This window comes from Moschus berezovskii, chromosome 22, assembly GCF_049115385.1.
Source record: "Moschus berezovskii isolate FMDL1 chromosome 22, NW_MosBer_1.0, whole genome shotgun sequence".
Taxonomy (NCBI): Eukaryota; Metazoa; Chordata; class Mammalia; order Artiodactyla; family Moschidae; genus Moschus; species Moschus berezovskii.
In genome coordinates, this window is record NC_142481.1 from 38,594,240 (window position 1) to 38,617,494 (window position 23,255).

The 23,255-nt window shown below is 40.5% G+C and overlaps 1 protein-coding gene across 1 annotated transcript in view; it reads right to left on the bottom strand.

Moving 5' to 3' along the window:
- NUP93 (nucleoporin 93) overlaps positions 1-23,255 on the bottom strand; it is a 106,411-nt gene that overhangs the window by 37,296 nt on the left and 45,860 nt on the right. The window contains exon 4 of the mRNA XM_055412714.2: positions 1,808-1,870. Coding sequence (XP_055268689.2) covers positions 1,808-1,870 — 63 coding nt within the window. The remainder of the gene's footprint in view (positions 1-1,807; positions 1,871-23,255) is intronic.

A 23,255-nucleotide genomic window follows, 5' to 3' on the forward strand; every position in this document is an offset into this window, starting at 1 on the left:
AAGTTATGTGGGGAAATAGATCTCTTCAAACACTGTTAAGAAAGGCAGGCAGGGAAAGAACTGGGCAACTGAATTAAGAACAGGTGGGGAGCACTCGAACCCCATTTTCATAAAGGGAAGAGGGCAATATGCTTTGACTTCACACCCGCTTATTATTGAGCTGTTGCTGGCTTTTAGATACTCTACATATGTTCTGATAATGTTGTTCTGTTTTTGCTGGGATGCACCAAATGGGAAAAGATAGGACACATTTGTGGTTTTGTAGCTTGTTTTCTTGGCATTTCAGCAGGACATTGGCAAGTTATTCAAACGTGAAATTACCACCAAAATGCCAGGAAGCTGCTCACCTTTTGTTTGAAAATGATTCTTGCTCAGTGGCAGCTTCCTGGTGTCCAGACAGGTGAAAGGTCCCCACTCAGGGCTGGCTCCCAACACCGGAACACCTCCCTCACAAACACATATGCACACATTTTGCACTGTGGTATGTCACTTAAATGTTTTGGCTGGCTGCACATTTAGTCTCAGTACGGCACAACGTTCAGAGACTGCCAAATTCAGAAACACATTCCGCAGGGTAAATGGATTAATAAGGCTCGGTGGCATTCAACAATCCTAATTTAATTTCATTGGACCTGTACAGCAGGAGAATCAATGTTGGTGACTAACTCATTCCAAGTGTGAACAAAAAGGAAAAAAAGCTTAAAATTTTTTTTTCAATTCCGGATCAAGTGAATCTATTTCTAGGAATAAGTACTATTGCCAACAATATAATTAATTAAATTTTACGGAATTATACTCTGATAATTAAACATACCAGTCAGTCAAATAATGTCTCTGAAACATATTCTTATCAATTAGAGTTGGAAAGCCCCCGTGCTGCCCAGTCTCACTCATATCAGCCCTAATGAGACACTTCCACCTGTATGGAGTATTTAATAAAGCACACCGAGAAGCAGTAATTTTTTTTTTTTACTCTTATTTTTTGAACCATATAAATAATACACAAATGTATTTCACGTGATCTACATAAGTAAACAGCAGAACAGAGGTCCCTTCACCCCTACTCGTCCTTGCAGATACAGCGACTGCTTTCAGACGTGAAACCCCCAGCCTCCTTCCTGGGAAAAGTTGCATCTTTAGAACCAACTCCACATAATCAATCACTAAGCTTCTTCTTTCTCCTTCCCCAAAAGACCCAGGGGCCTGAAAATCTTACTCCATAATGGAAGGTTTTGATCTTTTCATCTTTGTCAAACAACTGAAGATAAGTCACATGTTAGTAAAGTAAATGATCTTTGAGTATCTTGTGGGAATGCTTGTTGCAAAATATTGCTGCCCATGTCATGGCTGTTCTGGCTGACTTATGTACATCAAGATGTTTTTGTTTGTTCGAAAGAGCTTGGAGAAATTGCTAATTTAAAAGGTGTTGTAGAAAGTCAAATTCTATGACAAAAGGAAAATAAATTAGGGAAAACTATCAAGGATCATAACTGATTTTCTGAATTGCTGGTTCAGTAGAAACCAAAATGCCATTTATACTATAACAATGAAACCAAAGAATTGTCTTGTTCTCCCATTTCAAGATTAACCTAATTGTTAACTGCCCAGCCCAGTGTTTCAGATGTAGTCACTGGATACACGTAGGGTTACAAGCATGGTATTTTCCTCAAAAATGGTTATTGTAAAACTCCCCCTGGTGAACCACCAGGAGAACTGGGCCCGGGACAGAGAGTCCAGCTTTGTAGAACCTGTACACCCCAGCATACATGCTGCCCTCACAACAGCATACAATCTACTCATTTCTTACCCTCTTCCGGGACTCTTCGATGGCAGACAGCAGGGCATTGTCCTTTTCGTTCTTTAGGAAGCCCTGGGAAGAAGGAGAGAAATGATACAACTTAGGTCAAAATTAACAAAATTAACCTTTAAAGAATCAAAAGCACACTGCAGGAAGAAGAAGAAAAAAACAACCATAGGGACATCTGTTACCCTGCTTACCTTCACCCTCAACAAATGCTCTCAACTTGAAAATATAATACTACAGTTTGAACATGCAGCCAGTCAAAGTGCCTGTAACTGTTCTGGTCTACAATTTCTTCCTAGTATTGAGGAAGCCATCAGCCATCCTTCTGTGTGGGTGTTTTTCACTTGTTTGTCAATGGCTGGGATACCTGCAAAACCATTTATTTACACACTTCTTCTGGGGTCATGCTACGTGTGCCCCCCATGTCAGGCCAGATGACATACACCGTTTATTTAATACAGGTGGGAGGAGGGGGAACTGACCCACAAGGCTGGTTTAACATGCACAGGGTGAAATGTTTGTAAAATACAACTTCATGGTAATACAACAGACCGAGCTTTACATTGCGCTCCCCCTATTTACTACTTGCATGGGTGACTTGATTTTAGACAAGTCACCCAGATTCTCTAAGCTGTAGTTTACTCAGATGTAAAATGAAAATTAAAGGAGATAATGTAATCAGGTGCTTGGCCCAAGACTCAAAACACGTAGTTCTAGCATTAGGACTGGTTAGATCTAGATCTGCTGGTGACATTAAAGCAAGATGCCCAGGGTGACTTCCTTGCTGCCACTGTCTTCATTGCTCAACCTGAGATCCTGGGGAGGAGAAGGGACAGCTGCAGACAGAGTGGGCTTCCATGCCTATCTCTAGGCTAGTACCTGGCCCTTCACAGAGGGGTGAAGCTTTTCCCTCACAGCTGGGATGTGGGGGCCAAGTAGGAACAAGGAAGACAATCTATTAATTAATAGTTGGAGATCAAAGCTTTAGTTGTAATGAAAGAACTGGCATCATCCTATAGATTAGATCCACCTGTACTATGGAATTCTAAGGTACCTGTGCATCAAGAACACTGTGGGTGTATTTATATGTGTTCAAAATCATGTTTCTTTTTTTTTCAGAATCATGTTTTTACTGTTCTTATTTTAGGAACTCTTTGGGGGAACTATAATACAAAATAGAATTAAGCTAAAAGTTTCATGCTAATTTTTAAAACATTACCTGATAGTTTTCTTGAAAACTTACTGTCATGATTAATTGATTTATTGATCAGTTATTTATATCTCAATTGTAATGTTTTAGTATATTTTGTTCAAACAGTCCCAGATACAAGGCTATGATTCTTAAAACAAGACCAAAAAAAAACAAAAACAAAACAGGCGTGGGGGCTAGATAAGACTGGAGACATATATTTAAATAAAATATGACTGATCTTCGTACAATTCTCCACATCTGTTGTCACATCCCAACCTCGGCTGAGCACTGGAATGGACAATGGCCAGCAGCTCTGGGAGCAGTTCTCTTGTTGGCTTCTCCAGGGCAAGCAGTCCCGAGGCAGCACTCGGGCTGCTCCAAACACCTACACTGACGTTTGGGGGAGGTGGTGGGGTGGAGAAAAGGAAGCATCGGCCACCTGCCTACTAATATAATGGCCTCAATAAGCCAGAGCACGTAAACCTAGGACCCCATGGAATCCACTCAGGAGAGGGCAGCTTGTCATCACATGCCTGTTTCTGACCATTGCAAGGGAACCAGACATGAAATGATGGGAAGGATTTTAACGGACCTTGTTCATACCCTTCACAGCAAATGATTACATCAAGTAAACAAATCTTTATTATGATTCCCTTTTCCTGAGCCAGTCTTCAATGGCTACAGCCAAAGGCTTTAGTGTCACAGTTTATAAACAAAGCTATAGAACTATTATCTTCGACTGCTGTTCCCGAACAAAGGGCAGGCATAGTTTGTGCTTTGCTGCACTGTTTCATGCTGCTGATGGTCAGGGTGGTGGTGATAACCACTGCCTGACAGGCCTGGTTTCAATTTTTTCTTTTTGGTTGGGGTGGGAGGGGCTGTGCCAACTGCCCCACCTCCTCTCTGGGCTTCTCTGCTCTTTCCAGTGACCAGCCATCTCATTCTTTCAGCTGCATCCATGTCTGTCTATAACCCCCACACACAATTCAAACACAAGCAAAGCAATAATCAGACATTTGTTTAAAAGCAACATAGTATTCTATAAGAAACACAATTTCAAAATTTCTAACAAATGAAATTTCAAGTAGTGATTAAGAACAAAAAAGAAGGAAAAAAAGGCATTGTTGGAGGGGGTGCAGATTACTCTCTTCTTATAACCCTTCCTTCCAAAAATCTCACTAAATAAATTAAAGGAAGCATCTGTGCATGAGAATCAAATTACAGATATCACCTACATACGAACAAAGACCATGAGCCAGGATGAACCTCAACAATAGGGGTTGTTGAGCCAAGTCTCCAAAATACATGGATTTTACATTTTAATTTTTCATCCTTTATTCACTCCTAAAATGAAATGTTAAAATATTTTAATATATTTTATTTTTGAAAACAACGTATCAGTGACCTATCTTTTGAAGTCTTGAACAGATTACCCAGTCAGAATAGTGCTGGGATCTGTGCGCCATCTAGTGGCAGTTAGAGGCTTGTAAAGAACAAATGTCTTAAGGAAAAATAACAATTTAAAGAACTAATAAGTTGGGCAAGAAAACACCTGCCTCAGTCCAAGTTTCCCGTGGGTCTCTTCTTCCACCTCCCTCTTCCATGTGCATGTTTTCTTCTCCCGTGAGGCTCCTTTCAGGCCCTTCACCTCAGAGATATATTTTTAAAGCTTATCAGAAAATGGCTTTTCTACAGAGGTGAGCTGGGGCGTGAACAGTGTTACTAGGCGATGCCTTCTCTCCACAGGCAGGGCTCCCTGCCACACTGAAGATTCCTGGTCAAAGAGAAGGCCCAACAGCTCACTTCCTACTTGGAGATGCCCCTCAGAGATCCTCATCATTAATTTCCCCTCTCTTTGTCAGCAAGTGCTTTTTTAATTGCTCATAGTCTTCAACCCTACTACTGCTGACCCCCTCAATAAAGAACATTCAATAAACATCTGCAGGCCTGCTAAGTAAGATAACTACTCCTGACTTCCCATCTATATATGCTCCTCTCTGCCAGAGTCCTGGAAACAGACCCTTTTCTAACTGGCTCCTTGAACGCGTTTTGGTTTCAAGCTTTCCGTAGCATATAATAGCTACTATTCAGGAAGCAATTAAGGGCCAGACACTGCTCCAAGCAATTCAAAGACATTATTGCTAATCTTTTAACAATATGAAAGAATAGACATCCATTCTACTCCCTCCCCTCCCAATCACATTTTACAGGTAACAGATTTCAGCATTCAACTAACACTGATAAGGGTTCCCAACCAAGAAGAGGCAGGGGAAGAATTCAAACACAGCTCAAACTCTCAAAAGACCAACTGCTTCTGAAATACTGAGGGAATAGTAAACTTCTAAAATTTAGAAAATAAAAATTCCTTTTATCTCTAAAAAGATGGAGTCCAGGAGGGCAGCAAAATATCCTTTAGATTTGTTTCCTTCATCAATTATCAATTCCCCTTTATAGAGAATACCAATGCTGATATCAGTACTAGTAAGAGCAAATACTTACATGGCTATGGTTATTACTTTGTCCTAAGTGTGTGTTGCACAGATTTGGTTCTAGTCTTCACTTTTAACCCCGTGCTCAACTGACTCTCAATAGTACTTAACAGGATAATCCTATAAAGTATCAATATGTTCTTAATATAGGTTTAAAAGCTGAAAGGGCTTTCGAGATGGTTTCCAGAGCTTCCATCAACTCTAAAACATTACGGTTCCATATTAAGACAACCTGGTTCGTAAGGAGTCAAGTTCAGACTTGGAATCCAAATTTTCTGACCCCTTTTTCAGCTTTTTCCACTCTACCACGCAAGTCAGGATGAGATAAACAGCTATTTTATGCTTGCATATTTACCCCTCCCCTCCCCTCCCTCACACAGGTGAGGAATGAAACAGTAAATGTCAAGTTTGGGGCATTTCTTTAGAATAGTGTTTTTCAAAATGTGCATCAAAACTCATAATTGGGTCATGAAATTAACTAGCATTTTTAAAATGAAATGAAATGCAACAGAGATATACGGTATGGATAGATACTGTCTTGTGAAACCTTCAATTATATATACTTATTTGTATGTAGAAGTGGGTTATGGTGTTACATGTATTTCTTACTATGGATCACAGGCAAATAAAAGATGGAGAAACCACATTCTAGACTGTCCACTGTATAGTGTCCCAAAATATTACTATTATTTATTGCTGTGGAACAATAAACACTGTACATCTGCACAAATAATATCTCCAGCCACGTGTTCCATCTTTAACAGAGGAAGTGGGCTGCCTTGCAACATATATCGGCTGAGAACAATCTAGAATGCAGCTGCAAGGTAAGCCAAGTCTCCCATCAAAAGTGTAGTCACATCTCAGGGACCTGGTAGGCCAAACTGGCTTTTAAATGGCTCAGGTTGAAAAAGACAAGCATGAAAAACTCCCTTATTTTAATCACCACGCAGACTCTGGGTTTCAGAATATAAATGACTGTAGAAAAAGCAAGTGGGCAAAGGATGTTTGTTTTTGTCAAATGGTCAAATTCTCTTCATTTATTTGCTTTCCAAAAGTAAAACTGTAAGAAATAAGGGTCTCTGTGAGAAAAATTTTAGTATCCCCTTTAGCTAGGGAAGTGTGACGGCAAAAAAAGAGCTTGCATTGATTCTTTCAACAGTCCTTTGCTTCCCACCAACAAGTAAGTGGTTTATCGAAGAGTTACATAAATGGTTTGAAGTAAAGAACACATAGATTTCCTGATCATTAAAAAATAAAACAAAAAAGAAAATAATTAGTCTAAGTTGGCCCCACAAAACAAAAGCCACAGTTTACATGGTGCTCAAAACATGAAAGACCACTCTAGGTCTCTTTCCCTTCAACAGACCAACTGGCAATCTAATCTACCCTGTCAAAATTTAAAGTGAGGCAGCCACAGCAGGCCTGACTTTCTATCAGAAGGTATCTGACACGAGACAAAAGCACATGGTGAGTGCTATTAAAAATCTCTCTTCTCTCATGGAATACATACAAATTTAAAGGAAGTCAATAACCAACATTCCGAATCCAAATAATATTAACACAATTAAGCAGTGACCATACTTTATGGTCACTGTGGTTGGAAAAAAACAATGACAAGATACAAGCAAGAGTTAGGAAGGCAATGAAGAAGGAAAGAAAAATAAGCAGGGCAAAAAATAAACTTAAGAAACAGAATAATCAAGAGGGTCTATTCCAAGATGAAACAAGAATTTCAACAAGCATTACAATTATTCCTTAGAACTTTGGATAGTGAAATGGAAACGTGTCCACTTTCTGTCAAGACAGGAATACTAGCTATACCCATTATTTTGCTTCTGCTCATTGTGAATAAAATATCACTCCCTTAACCTCTCCCAAACCTTCTTGCCAATTTATGAATGAATGACCTCTTTTGAAGTCTTCTCTTGGGTAAAATATTTACAAAGGCAAAACTGCTACTTCAGGAGAAAGTGAGGAAGGACAAAGCAAGACACTGTTTTCAGATAAGCAGCAGAAACCCTGCCAGCACTCTGCCGCCGGGCTTATCAGATGGTGTGGACACGCTTTTCATTAGCTCCCTTTGTGGTGCCTACAGAGAACGCCTCAAGGAATTTTTCAGGTGCAAAGAGATATTCACTACTGATAAAGTCCAAAAGAAAACAAAGAAATTTGAAATGGGGGGCATTTTTCAAAATTTCGGCAACTTTCATCTGGTTTTATAGCATGGTTGGTTATTTTAGTAGATCAATATTTAATTCATTAAAACAAGAAGATATAAAAGCCCACGAGAGACCAAACTCCTTTAGTAAGAAATACAGACTAAACAGCAAATCCAAGCTTTATTCACCAACTCAGATATTTACAGTAGGTTCCACTGCTTGTTTTCTACAAAAAATTTAATATTTTAAATTGTTCATAGATTGTATTAAATACATATTTTCAGATCGCATTAAAAAGAAATATATATGGACATATACTTGGTTTTCCAAGAAATATCCCTGCAGAAAGCAGTGCTGAGATCTGACACTGTCAACTGTAATACATTTTTAATGCTGTTGTATGGTTCCTCACTGTGCATTTATGCAAAAGCCTAGCCACCCTCATTCAGCAGGTGGCAGCAGATGCTGCAAGAGTGGCTCTGCTGTTTGTCCCCCCATTTGCCATATCATCAGACCCGCTGGCCCACAGGCAGCTCTGCAGCCACAGGTGGCAGACCCTTGGTGCTGTGTGAGCACCAGGCCATCTGTCACTCTTTAGGCTGCAGGGTCCCATTTTGTACATGGTTTCTGCTGCTGGGCTAAACAAAGGGTCACACAACTATGTGATGGATTTGGGTCCATGAAGGCGAAGCAAATCACTTGCTCCCATATAATTCAAATTGGTTTACAAGATGGTCTACAAGCTCTCACAGGTTGAAGAGAACTCAACATGTGCAGAGAGACTGTAAACCCAAGTATACACAGCTCTGAGCCTGCTTCCTCCCGGGCCCACCTGGGGCCTTATGGCAGCACTCTGACGCAAGTGTGCTAGCTGGCCTGGTCTCTTTCAGTCATGTCCGTATCGCCGTGACACAAATCCATCTCACCTGTGCCCTCTGGAAGAGTCACAGGCCTCTGAGAGAACCACTCATATAAGTCTGTCTAATAGCTTTTTGTGGCTCCTTCCCTATTACCCTCTCCATCCCACAAGAGAACAGAAAGAAGAGGGAGGAGGCGGAAAGGGAGAGAGAGAGGGAACAGGAAAGACGGGGCAAAGGGAAAAATGGAGGAGGAAGGGCAGGAAGGAGAGGTGGGGCGGAAGGAAAGGAGAGGAGGGGGAGGAAGGGGGAGGAAGGGGGAGGAAGGAAGGGCAGAGGAGGAGGAGGAAATAACTATCATAAAACAAACACCCACCTTCCGGGATTTTCAGCACTGGGGAAAGCAAGCATGTGAGAGGTAGGACTCACTCTGATCTAGAAGGGAAGTCACCTCTGAGAAGGGGACACGTCATTCCTGCGGGGCACTGTGGAGGGGTGCAAGGATGCACTGCACACTTTCCTTGCCAACACAATGTAGGCAGGTAACTACTATAGACATCTCTTCTGGTTCTACACCAAGGCTTCAAGCTGGGGCTGCTTATTAGCACATCTGGTTGCTGTTCTTGGAGGATAAGGCCAAGGTTAAGGTCGGCATTCCAGTGAGAGCCATGTAAGTCTCTTGTGCCCCTGCTTCAAAACCAGTTCTGTCCCTTTTAGGGGGCCGAAGCCATCCCTGTTATCTACCTCTGGTCATCCAGGAAAGGGAAGCGTCCAGGTCAGGTACTGGGAGACTCTATGGGGTGGGGGGCAAGCAGTAAGGGCATAATATGAATGAGTAAAATAAAAAATGATGGCCATTTAGTCAGCTAGGGGGGAAATGCTTTTCAACAGAAATCCCCTCTCCTCCCAAATGCAGCAGAGCCCCGCACTAACCTTTCAGGGTTGTGTAAGCGGCTCTCCCCTGCTGGTCACAGGAGGCCTGGGGAGAGGATGTGACTTGCTTGGTGCCGATACCCACACCTCACCGCATCCAGAAAACAAGCCAGAGCCCTCACCTCAGCGATGCTGCAGGATGTGCCCTGTGGCAGTCGCTGGGCCTCTGCTGACCACCCTCACTCCACTCCTGGGAAGGGGAGCCCAAAAGTAAGAACACTAAAAACCAAGGGAGGGAGGGAGCGGGGAGGCCAGCCAGCCAAGTGCTCTCAGACTCGGAGGTGGCCCCATAGGAGAGAGTAAGAACAGCAGCTCTGAGCAGGTTCTCCCCTCTGCCTGCCCCTCAAACACAGACCCTGGCCCCAAACCAGCATACCTGTTAGAGCTACCCTTTGAAGTCACAAGAACAGGGAGGATTCTAAAGAGAAAACTTTTCAATCTAGCTTTGAGAGTGGAATAAACTGTGTGCCAAATATGCCCGGCTTCAAAAGTCAGCTGAAGAACCCTCTCCTCACCCAAAGGTAAGACTAGATCTAAAAAATATTAATCCCATAGCCACTCTTAGGTGATGGAAAGATAAGATAAGGAGGATACATTAAAGGATGATAAAAATGTTTTAATGTGTCTTTGCGGAACGGATTTCCATCTTAGAGATGGATTAGTCCACGTTCAAAGAACTTTGGGTACTAACTCTGCACTGCAGTATGAAATGGGAATGTGTCAGTCATGGCCTTTATCATGGCCAAAGTCCCCTCCCATTGTCCTCCCGCTCCCAACCCAAACTTAAAAGAACTTATATATAAAAAAATACAGGTTGCCTGCTTTGTCAGATCTAGTATCTTTTCCCCTTGGCAACAGGCAAAAGCAAGACTCGGGGGGCTATGAGAAGGACAGGCAGCAAAGGGTGTGTGTCTGAGGCAGTCAGGTGGGAGCTGAGTAGTTTTTGCCAGGCTGGTTTCCACTGTGCTTAGGATTAAGTCTGAGTTCTCCTTAGCAAGTGCAAGGAGCGCCCTTAGCGAAGACAATGTTTGGGGACCGTGTGTCATATTAACTCCCTGCTGGTACCTGGTGTCAGTCACTCACACTGCAGTCGAAAATCCCCGCTCCTCCTGCTATGCAGCACTGCTTATGCTGACGGGACTGGAGCACTGATCATCATGGCTGTCACAGAAAAGGGAGGTTTACTTCTGCTGCAGTTTCTTCTCATTCAGAAATTCCTTTTCAAAAATGTATTTGTTGGAAGACCACTAACAGACTTTCTCTTTTATAACTTCCCGTTGCCTTAGATGGACTCTGTCATGGTACCCCATTTGCTACCAGTACTTGGGGTTTCACACTCTCTCTAAAACCTTAATTAAGTTTGGAAGCACTTTGACTTTACCCTGCCAGAGCTGAGGGAATACTGCAGGATGCACTCACCACTGTCACTGCGGGTACAGAAAACACCAAACACTGCTTAGCTAAAACGGCAAACGCGAGCAACAGGAAGGGAGAGGGCAAGACCATTCTTTAAACACAAACTGCCTGAAATAGGGAGGTAAAACCTTTCACCCAGCCTATGCACACTGGGAGAAAAGGGGCAACCCTGCCCCCATGGGACCCCTCACACCTGGAGAATAAGGAGTGATCTGCTAGGAGGATGCATCAGAATGCCCATGCCCATGCCAGGAGACAAGTACTTCACCCTGCATGCCAAATCAACAGAGTGGACCTAAAAGCTCAACCTGCAGGATTTACCTCGTTTTAACTGTTTGTTTATAAATGCGTATCGTCTACATCGAAGGATCAGGAGGACTCCAAGCAGAGCTTCATAAAGCTATTTCCGAAGAGACTGAGAAGGAACATCTCTAGGACAAGGTTGCTAAAGCACAGACAGACTTTGCTGCAAGCTCAATCCATTAGATCCATCACCAACCAGTAAGCCCACAAGAGAAACAGTCAAATGCAGGCAGATGCACAGCATAGATTATGAGTATGATGGTCTGAATTCAGGCAAAATTGATTGCTTTCCAGACGTATAACCTTGAGAAAGTTGTTTAATGGCAGTCAACCTTGCTTTACTTAACTGTAAGATGAGCTGATTACAGTACATAAACTCTAAAGCCAGTTCCAGAAATTCTAACTCCATGAAAGGTGGGAACAGGTAAGAAATTAGCATCGTCATAGCTCACTTCCAAAATAATCCATACCTTAAACCACAAAAGAAATACAGCAAACTTCGTTTTTGAAGGCAGTTGACATATATTTCATACTTAAACTAATCAAAGCCCACAGAGAGCTAGAAAGAAAATCAGAATCAAAGACAAATAACGTTTTTTTCCCATAGGAATGCCAGTTTCATCTTGCCATAAAGGAGAAGCATACTGTCTTGTTTTCTGAAAAACCATCCTATATTGAAAGGAGTACGTTTTCGCAATTAAAAAAAAAAGAAAGCACAAAGCAAGGAAATTCAGAAGTCTTAACAAAATACTTATTTAAATTTTTGTTTTATCCATATTTGCTACCAATTTCTTAAAAACAGCAATCGGAAGCTATCTAGATACAAGTGCTAATTAAGTCTTTACTTCAGGAAAATCTCAAAATTTCTACCATTTAACAGAATAAAAAGCAACTGTAAACTGGCAAAGTAGTGCTGCTAGAGGTATCTTCAGACTTGACTGAAGGCAGATGGCCCGTGCGGCCCATCTCTTCTCACAGGGCTCCTGGGGACGCCATTTTCCTCCCTCCTCACTGCCATCTTAGTGCCACGAACGTCTCTTAGCGGGCTGGCCGACAACCTAGCTTATCTACGTTATGGCACTGCCAGAGCATTCAAAGGTTTGATAGGAACATATTTTTTGCAGCAGGAAGAACCAGCCTCTGACTCTCTACTACCAGCCAGGCTAAAATTTCCATATTAAAGAGGTTTAGGAATCCTCTACAAGCACCAGAAATGCGAGCCTCTCCCCAGTAGCCACTCTTGAGTAGACCATGGAGTAGACCATGGTGAAGGTAAAGAAAATGGAAAGCAGCTGGATCTCTGCTATGTCCTCAGAGTACCTGGTACACAGCTTACATAAAGCCAGAGAAAGAAAATAAGACCAGCATCTTTAACCAAGTTTACTTTAAAATTGTCAAGGGAAGGCTTTGTGATACCCTTTATGTCATCCAACCAAACACTTATGCAGGCAAAAATGCAGTTAAGAGGAGTTCTAATCTGCTGCCCTCCAAGTCTTTTATTTCAAAGTGCAAGCCTTGTAAAAACCAAAGGAAAAGAATCCCTTTGCATTCTACTATATACAGTAAACAATTAATATATTAAATGTCTCTTTTAGGATTAGTAAAATTATATTGAGATCTAGGCTCTTACCCGACAAGCATAAGATTAATGCAAGATTTACGGAATCTTTGTGGGATTCTAAAGAGGGCTTAGGAAAACTGAGCCTTCCAATTTCAATGAAAAGACTGATGTGAAAATCCTCCTCTCCCCTACTTTCAAAAACATCTCCTAATTAGAGAAAATAGCATTCAGTGAAGAAGATGAACAACAGCTACTGCAACAAGACTTGGAAGAACAGCTGGCTTTATAAATTTGGTACCAAGTTAAAAGATACCTAGTTCTGTGAAGATTCAACTCCTGAAACAGCTACTAAAGTATTCTGAGCAAATTCTTCATGGTACAGTTTACTGTAAAATACACTTACTATAAATTCTTCAGGGTTAAGTGCCTTTGAAAACATAAACACACAAATCAAAGTTAAAATCCACTTGTTTCCTCTTAGTAACAGCATAAAGGAACAAAGGAATAAGCCGAGTCAAATCCAATTAATTTCAAGAATCAAGATTTCTAAGCTTACAATCACAAACAAGAGTTTTCTACAAGTAGCTATGAAGTCAACTATTAATTAAACAGAAGGCACTAAAAATTATCCGCATTAATGAGAGTGAAAGCCCTCCATCTACTGATCTTTTAAGGACAAAATCTTCTTTTGTTAAAACATTTTCCCCATATATTTTAATCAGCCATTATAGATCATTAACATTGGAAGCGTTTTCTTAGAAAAGGAAAAAAAAAAAAAAAACAACCAACAATAAAACCCCTAAAATCCAGCAGTTTTCTTCATAAATGGAAAACAAATTGTAAAAGACAGTGAAAAGAAGCCGGAACTCTCATTAACTTAAATTACCAATGAATACTTAATTAAAAGCATGTATTAAAACCACTTACAAAACCTATATCTCAAGTACACATATATATCAATATATATCACACTTGGTTTCTAACACATACATAAAAAATATATCTAACAATCTGTTTCATACCTTTAATATTTGCAGTGTTCATTTTAATGTCTATTTTGTCCATTCAACCAAAGACAAATTTTCAACTTCTCACCGCTAAATGAGTATGAGAAATACTTACTGTAGACAAAGGATTCCATTTTCTTCTGGGAATGCTCTCCACCCTCCTACAGAACTCTTCTGTGCAGCGTGCAATTTCATTCTCTGACTTTTACAGTAACAAAGCTTTCGTGCCACAGAACCTAATGTAAATGAAACGGCCCTGCAGCTGCCTTCAGAACTCAGCTCACCTCAACCATGATACAGCTAATTGTTAAAAATGGTGGCTGAGACATTTTCCATACATTAAATTAAAGAGCTCTGATGAAGGCACTGGCATCCTCCCACTTCAGACAAAGGAAAATAATTTGCAACTGTACCAAGGCATGGATAATTGAGTCATCTCCTATACTGGGTTAGTGTTAGAGGTTTCCTCCATCTTTACAAAATGCAAACCACAGCTCATTGTCTCATCCCAGAAATCAATTCATTGCAATGCTGCACTGGGTCAGAGTTTTAAAGCAATCTTAGCCCTGGGTAAATCTAGACCTGCAACACCAAGACAAGTGAAATTCTCACAGTTCCTCTCTTCCCTGAGCTGTTCTCTTCTATTCCTCACTTGACAGCATCTCAAGTCTTCCTATTGTTAAGAGTACAGAAAGTCCCACACCTCTGAAGGGAGATAAATCTCTTAACTAGGTGAGCAAATTCCAAGTCCATGCTTCGGAAAGAAGTCCAGACCCTATGGGTCCGATGATACAAATACATTCCTTGGGATAAAAAGCTATGTATCATTGGCTTTTTTTTTGGGAGGGGGGTTGTTTTTAAGGGAAGACAAGACAATCAAGCTGCTTTTTAATGCTGAATCAAAAGCATTTTATCTCTGATATTAGTCAAGGTATTAACAGTGCTACAGGCAATAAACATTTATCATTTTACCACCCTCCAGACAAGGCTTAGAGGACTTGGAAAGTTTTTCATTTCACTTATACAAATCATGATCTCTGCACCAAAAACTGGAAATATACTTAAAAGTGTTCATACCACACTCTTCTGAGGACAAATTTGGGATAGGAAAAGTCACTATCTCAATTCAAATCACCTACATTTGATAACACTCAAGAATCTACATCTTTGATGCTGTATTTAATTTCCATTTAAAGTCTTAATCCAAAGCACTACTTGTGAGATAATTCCAGATACCTTGAACAGTACTTTTTCCCTATAACAAAATAAAAATGATTGAATTCCTTGGTAAAGCATACTACAGACACACACAGACACACACACATTCTCTCTCATCTATAAACCCAAAGGATTTGACTTTAGCATAGAAAAATTCTATTTTAATATTTTACCTTATGTAAGAATTCTACACTTCACATGCATCTTTTAAAAAAAAAATCCTAAAGAAAGTCCACACTACTTACTACTTAAAGATGAAGTCTGCAAAAATCCTAAATAATTGACTATTTAAATCTTTAAGTGAATGCTTATCTGCCCCACCCAACAGATTTTTTTTTTTTTTTAAGAAAAATGTTAGAATGACAAGGCACAAATCTGAATAATTCTCAGGAGAATCAAGTACTTTTCCTATCAAATGAGTTAAATGCTTCTGAATTCATCTCAAAATTTTAAACAAACCGAGATCTTATCTTTCAGAGGTATTGCAACAACATGCTATCAATGTATTTACTAGGGTACATTAATCTTTTTTTAAGGTGCATTAATCTTAATTTCTCTATGAAACACAGGCAATCCTACCTGCAGCTCTCCAATTTTAGGAGTTTCTCCAATTTAAGGAGACCGGTCGACGTTGTTGGTCACTGCAGCTCTTCCATACCTTCTATGTGGGATGAGCTCTGTTGAAACCAGTGTTCAAGTTTTCCCCACTCCGAACAGCCAGAAATGAGAGGGGGGAGGAGAGGAGAGCAAGAGACAGGGAAGAGAGAAAGAAGAGAGAGTACGAAGAAAAAGGAAAAGATAGCACCCTGCAAATGCTGATATGACTGAAGCACTAAAGAGTCTAATTAGACAATGAGATTGCAGGGTCCCCTTAAAAAGGGTGCTCGCAGCCCCTGGGCAAAGCATCATCACCCGTGTTGCCCCACACAAATTCAGAGAAGTCAGCCATCAGTTTGAAAGCACAAACTGATGGGAGTAACAGTTTATAGGTTACAGAAGGGTATTTTATTGTTAACGGACTGTACCAAGTTAAGATTTAAGAGGGGGAGAGACAACATGTAGGCAAGGAATGCTATGATACTTTTTTTTTGACCCAAGCCACTGCAATTACTCTGATGTGAATTTTTGATGACTTCCGACATCTTGCATGGTTAATACTCGCTTCAGTTGTCATGTTTGGTTAATGTGGAAAATGCATTTGCTGCATTGTGATGCAGTGCTGTGGCCACAGATTGTAACACCAGTTTTGAAGCTGGTCCCTTAACTGAGCAGCAGGAATTTGCACATGCCATGATGCTAAAATAAATGGTAGTTAAAAGATTTTATACAGCAGCAGGCAGATTCTGCCATTTTAGCCTAAAGAATGTGTACATTCAACCTCCATCAACCTCTACAAGCATCTCAGCTCACTGTGCCCTCATCAACTGCACTGTCCTTCAAACAGAAGGGTAAATTCACCATCTTATATGTTTGGCCTCTCAGTAGTTAAAAGATTTCAATACTGTTTAAATAACTATTCAGATTAATTATAGCTTTGAACAGAACCGAGGTTATTTGCATTTCAGGAATATACAGCCAAAGAAACTGTCAGTGACACAGGAAAATGCAGACCTTTTATTAACATATGCTCAGCTCAACTGTCACTTCTCTGTACAACATTTAGGGGAAAATATATGATGTGTAAATAATGAATATTTCCATACTACCGTAATTTTTTTTTTAAATGTTTCTCAGAAAGGGATTTTTTTCCTCCTTAGGTTTTAATGTATTATCTGAGAACCAAAGACTACCTCAAAATACTAACATGTGTTTTTTATTGTCACTAAAAGAAATTTAATACAGCAAACAACTATGCAATTACAGGAAAGCTTGTGCAAAAGCAGAGATGAAACCACACTGAGAACCAGGCACGAGATGATTAAAGTCAGGCCAGTAAGGTAGTGGACCGTCATTACAGTGCAGATTGCAAAAGAAAAATCCTTCTTTTCTGCAAAAGAGAAAGATCCTTCCACCTTCAAAAACAAAAACCACAAACCCTGTGACTGCAACTGTGTTGGCTGCAAAACTAATACCTATACTGCAGAACCTGAAGGACACATGATTTGCCAATTTTACAACATTTTTATACAAATATTAACTTGGCTACTTAGCATCTAGAATTTGGCTACTTAAGGTTCTTATTCATCTGTAACAATCATTTCAGTATTTAAAAAAAGCAGAACCAAGTTACAGACTTTGATGTTTTAAAAGAAAAAAAACTAATATAATCAACTTGTATTTCTTACATCAGAACTTTTGCCAATTAAATGCTCAGAGTTAAGATGTTTCAGACGTTTCTGCCTTGAAAAAAAAACTAAATGGAAAAAGAAAGAACATAAGAACACACTGGTGTCTGCACAGTGAATAACAATGAAAGAACTTATGTTACTAACATAAAAATCAACCCATGATTTCCTTTGTTTTATTCATTGTGATAGCACCAAATGCATAATTTGGAGGTGCATGTGTTAACAAGAGCTGTAAAGCTGAAGAGCTTTCTAGTTCTGTTTCTTCTCCTAACTTAAAATTAACTGTACCAACAGTGCTATTTGGTGCCATAGCAGATGTCACAGTAGTTGTAGCTAACATTCAACAATTCAAGCTTTTTTGTTTCAGACCCAATACAAGGTACCACTAGCGGCTCAGAAACCACACAAGCAAGGAGGGAGGAAAAGAGGGAACGTGTGTTGGGGGTAGCTTTGAAATTAACCAGGCTCAGCTTATGCTCCAATTACTGAACAAAAGACAATCCTGGGGGACCTCTCTGAACCAGTGCAAGAAGCAAACTCTTTTGTTTCTGATCAAATAAATACAGCATTGGAGCATAGTGGATATGCAGCAAGAGGAGTCTCTGCCTGGGGATGGAAGGGGCAAGAGAAAAAAAGAACTCAGAGACCCCAGTGTGGTTACAGTCAAACCATTTCACTGATGGTTAAAACCTATTCCTGAGGGAGACATCTAAAGTTCACTACAGGAGACTGAGAAAACACCCTTCATTACTTAAAAAAATCCCATGTCATTAGAGTCACGTTCTTCCATGCCACTATAGCCAAAGAAATAAATTAAGAGGATACACCTTTATGCTAGAATAAACTGTAAACCAGCTCAGCCTCAATCTATGAGTATGCCAAGGAGACCAGATGAGTTGGCACGATATCTTGAATGCAAAGGCCCTCAGAGTAGAGACTACTGAGAAATGTTAAGTGACCTGCCTCAGACCCCAAGCCCAATCAAGTATGGGGAGGTCGCTAAAACACTGGAAAGAAGACACCTGACAAAGGAAGTACTTTTCCAACTGCTGCAGCACTGGATGAAGTAATCGGTTCCTAAATGCCTATTTGGGAGTCCACTGTTTAATTCTGTGTTTTGGCTTTATATAGCCCTAAGCATAGAAAAACTAAAAGAGAAAATGGCAGATAACTAGTGGACTCAGTATTTATTAATATAACAGACATAAATGGGCTTGCATATTTCACAAATGCAGAGACGATGTCGGATTCTTTCTACCAAAGGGGATCAATATGATCTTTTCAAAATCCTCTGTACGCTGCACCATTCTGAAATACAATGGCGCCTAACTTGTACATCAGATACATATACACTGTGTGTGAAAAATGCAGACAACCCAAAGTGTAAAGACAGATGGATCTTACTACCACAATGACCAAGGTGCATGAAGGTCTTTGTGTATTTGAAAGATCTCCAAATTTCTGGTGAGGGCTCAAATTTTTAAACACTATTCCATACAAATTTCCAATGAAGTAAGCCTTTAGATAGTTCCTTAGAATTCACTGTAATGAGAATCTTTTAATAGAAAAGTTTCAAGTTCATTGTTTTTATTTCCATCTCTCTACAGATTCTCCCAGTTAGTCCACTAAGTAACTTCTTAGCAAAGTACAGGTACAGGACCAAGAAAGAGAGAAGAAAATTTATAGTAGTAAAAAATAGTAGCAACGCTTTGTCCAACCTCAGATAGCCATATTCCAAAGTCTCTGACTTTCTCCCTCATGCAGTTAACTGGTTTTAAAGATCTGAGTAGGAAAAAATAAAAAGGAGGGAAAAAGTAGCTCTAATTTCCTTAGGCCTGTGTTTGAAACACAACAAGGATGAGGAGACATTTTTTTAAAGAGGTGGCATTAGTACGCCTTTTTTTTAACCTGTTACCATTAATAAAGATTATAGAATAGAAAAAGGAAGCCACTGAAATTCTGAATCATGATAATCACTCAGTGAAGTTACCATGTTCAAGCATACAACTGTAATGCTTTAAAGTACATTAACAACATGTAGGGCTTCACCCAGAAATCAAACTATTACAGAATCCTGATGAGCTCTGTTCTCCCTTCTACTGGGCTGCAGGGAAGATCAAGTAATATCACTGGAGGGCAAGTGCTTTTAAGAGTTAAACACGAGAGACCACGTGAGGCCAGGCAAGCACTGTCCCCCATTCTAGCCTTCCCAGGCGCGCAAGCCCCCAGCTCCCTTCCTGGCCGCCCCTGCTGAGACTCGGCCCTGGCCCCACGCTACATGCTTCCCCTTCTGTGCAGTCGCTTGTGCTGCCATAACTCTTCCCTCGAGACCAGTGACTCTGGAAATTCTGGCTGGAGCAAGTTTCTGGGCAGTGTTTCTTAGCCTACCTTCAAATGTTTCAAGGGCATTTCCATGAAGATGTCTTGCCAGAACACCGAAAACTGAAATCAAATCTCAACTCCCAATCTAGCTAACCTTCCTAATTTCTCAGCCTTGACCAACAGTGCCCATCCTTCTTGAGCCACAAACCTCAAGTGATTTCTGAACATCTTTCTTAAGCCCATCAGGCACCAACTGACGCAGATGTTTTATTCCAAATGTTTCTCACACACCTTTTCCTCTCTGTTTTTTCGGCCACGAACTGGGTCCTGGCCACCATCACTGTGCCTGGATTGCTGCAATCGCCTCTGAACAACACGGCAGCACATATCCTTCCCCTGGCCCAGCCAACTTCCATAAGTGTTTCTACACCCTCCCTCCTTTCTTGTTGACACTTACCTGCTCCAAAACTTAACAGCATGTACTGCCTACACTCTACTGCTTAGTAGTCACTCCTTTCACATCTGTTCCTCCTATACGGACAGATTTTATTTTTGAGCACATAACTTCTATTCTCACCTCCCTGACCTTGTTCAGGTTATTACTCTCATATCCTCTCTCACTTCCACAAGCTAAGCCCATTTAATCTTTCAAGGCCTACTGAGATGGTGACTGTTCCAGGGGATCTTCCCCAGTTACCCTAGAATTCATTCATCATTACCCCCTTTCTCTCCTCTGAACTCCCTATGGCATTTAGAATCTCGTGTGATTCCTATTTAGTTTTGCCAGTCATTTTACACGGTCTTGGACAGTTTGACCCTATAATAGGAATGTTAGTCTTGGCTCTCTAGGTAGAGAACAATGAGCTTCCAGAGGGAAGCATCCAGAATTTAGGTTTATTCTAATTGTCATCAGTGCCTACCATACTGCAGTCCTTAATGGGCACTCAACAAAACCACTTCATTGATTTTTATTAGTGTTCACTAGGCCCCACCCAGGGAGATGGAGGTATCTACTTAAAGGGGAGCTAAATATTACTTTCACTTATTGTTTGTTCTTTTAAATCTTTTCATCTCCCTGAGACAATTGCAGCCTTAGGTACTAAGACAGATGCTGAGGTGGTTCTTGGAAAATGTGCAGAGGCACCGAACTCGTCTTTGTGACTAAGCAGTATTATCAACAGTATTCAATTCCCAAAGTCGGCTTCCTTCTCAGTTGCATCCAGAGCCAAGGAGGTTCCGGGAAAATGAGATGGTCCTGGCCCAAAGTCAGTGGTGTGGCATTCACAGCTGATCTGTCCTGACAAATCAGCTGAGAATGAAAAAGCAATCTGCTAATTTTATCAATGACATTTCACCTTGAGTATTACGTGAAGACTACTAGATTTAGGCAGTCATTAAAGAATCAGAGGATCTCTGCTCATCTTATTTAGCAGGAAAATAAATTAAGGTTCATTATCTCTTGTTCATATGCAAACTTGTTTGCTTAGGGCCCAAGAAACAACAGGAAAAAGAAAGCTCTCCTTTCTACTGCCCCACAGCAGGGTTCTGCCTCCATAAGCTTACCAAGGGGGCAGGGTTAGGAGTGGGCCAGAAACTCAAGGCAGATAGGTGAAGGTAATTTCAGAAGCTAGGCGTCCACTTTAAGCACGTTTTAAGGAAGCAGTTTCTCAGTAAGTGTGGTTATTAATGGGAAGGGGCTGAAGTGGGAGGAAGCAGCATCTCTCTTCAAATATTCCTCCGGGAAAATTCATGGCAGTCCCAAGTTTCAGAAATTCAGAATGGGAGTTCTCTTGTCAGTTTGGGTCTGGGTCTCTCTCTCATAAACACACACACACAAACAAATACATTCCCAGCATCTAATCAAGCCTTAGTATTCAGATAAAGGGAACAAGTGATTCTGGCAAGAACTTCGAGATTATATGAAGAAGTTCTACCTCAATAACAACAAATGAAATAATAAAGTAAATAAAAACTTATCTTCATCATAGTCATAAAATTTCAGGGGCAGTTCATTTCCCTCTGGCAGAGATTAAGAAAACAAGGAAACATAGAGCCTCACAGGTCCAGGCCCTGGGTTCAGGCCCGAGTTCCTCGCGCTCAGACTTCTCTACACGGTACTATGACACTGTAGCAACACAACCTGGTGAGGGTGTGCTTGATGAAGTCCGACTTCAGGGGATCAAGTGCGTCCATGGAGGAGGGTGGTGGATACAAAAGAACAGCTTTTGGCTTGCTAGTTCTTGCTACCAATGTACCTTACACAACAGATGTATTTCTTATCAGGTTGATTGTAAATAGAATTCTTTTAAACAACTTCTATTTTAAATTCAGTAAGGAAGCTGTTATTTGAAGGAATACTAAAGCTAAATATCACCCCAAGAGTTCTTTAATAAATGCAGATATTCAGATTTTGGATTTGCTTACTAAAGCAGGGCCCATCATATTATTACCATTATTTTAGAGAAAAGACATTAAAACCTCAATTTTCATGCAGTTTTTTTTTTCTGTATATATTCACTGTGTCTGTTATTAACTGGAAAACACTGATGAGGCCAGAAATTGATTAAAAAAAACCCAAACACTCCTCAATAGAAAAGGATTACTAAAATCACTCAGTCCTCAAGTATTCCAACAAGGAACCATTTAAGTATTTCATTATCTGGTCTGAGTTTCAAAATCTACTGACAAAAAAATACTAGTCCTGAAATCTTTCTAAGAAAAACTTTATACAAAAATAACCAGAGTTAAAAATTACATGCAAAATAACAACAAAATGAAGTGTTCCTGTGAAGCTGCTGCTGCTGCTAAGTCATTTCAGTCGTGTCCAATTCTGTGCGACCCCATAGACAGCAGCCCACCAGGCTCCCCCATCCCTGGGATTCTCCAGGCAAGAACACTGGAGTGGGTTGCCATTTCCTTCTCCAATGCATGAAAGTGAAAAATGAAAGTGAAGTCGCTCAGTCGTGTCCGACTTTTCGCAACCCCATGGACTGCAGCCTGCCAGGCTCCTCCGTCCATGGGATTTTCCAGGCAAGAGTACTGAAGTGGGTTGCCATTGCCTTCTCCTCCTGTGAAGCTACCTGTATATCATTCGAACTTAAACTAGTTAAGCCTTATGGGTTAAATGCCCTGTAAAGCTACCTACAGAGGATTTCCAAAGGCAAGGGGGTAATTAAATCTAGTGGAAAGCATACTGAAGTTGGACTCAAAAGAACTGTGTTTTAGGTAACCCTACACAACTTATTCACTTCATCTGTAAAATGGGAAAATGCCACCACACCTATATGAAGAACACTATGTTTATCTTCACCAGCTAATACAAGAAGATTATTCTTCAAAGCAAAGCAAAGATGTTTCAAATGATTTCTAAGACACACAGTCTGCAAATTTTAATACATTTTTAAATATGCAGACTGATTTAGACATTTCTAAGGAAATACTTATTCTGACTCTCTGCTTTCTTTCATGGCATCTGTTGTTACTAGCAGCTAAGGAAAAGTAAAATCTAATGTCATTAACAGTCGACCGAAGATCTTCAGCACTCACTTAATGCAGGAGGGGCTTACAGAGAGAAACCAATGAAAAGGTAAATAAAATGAGGATGAGAGAAGCTGAGGAGAAAGGCAGAGAAAATCAGGTTAATGAGTGAAAACAAGTCCATCTTTCATCTCTCCTGGCTCCTACTGATGGCAGACGGTGTATTTAA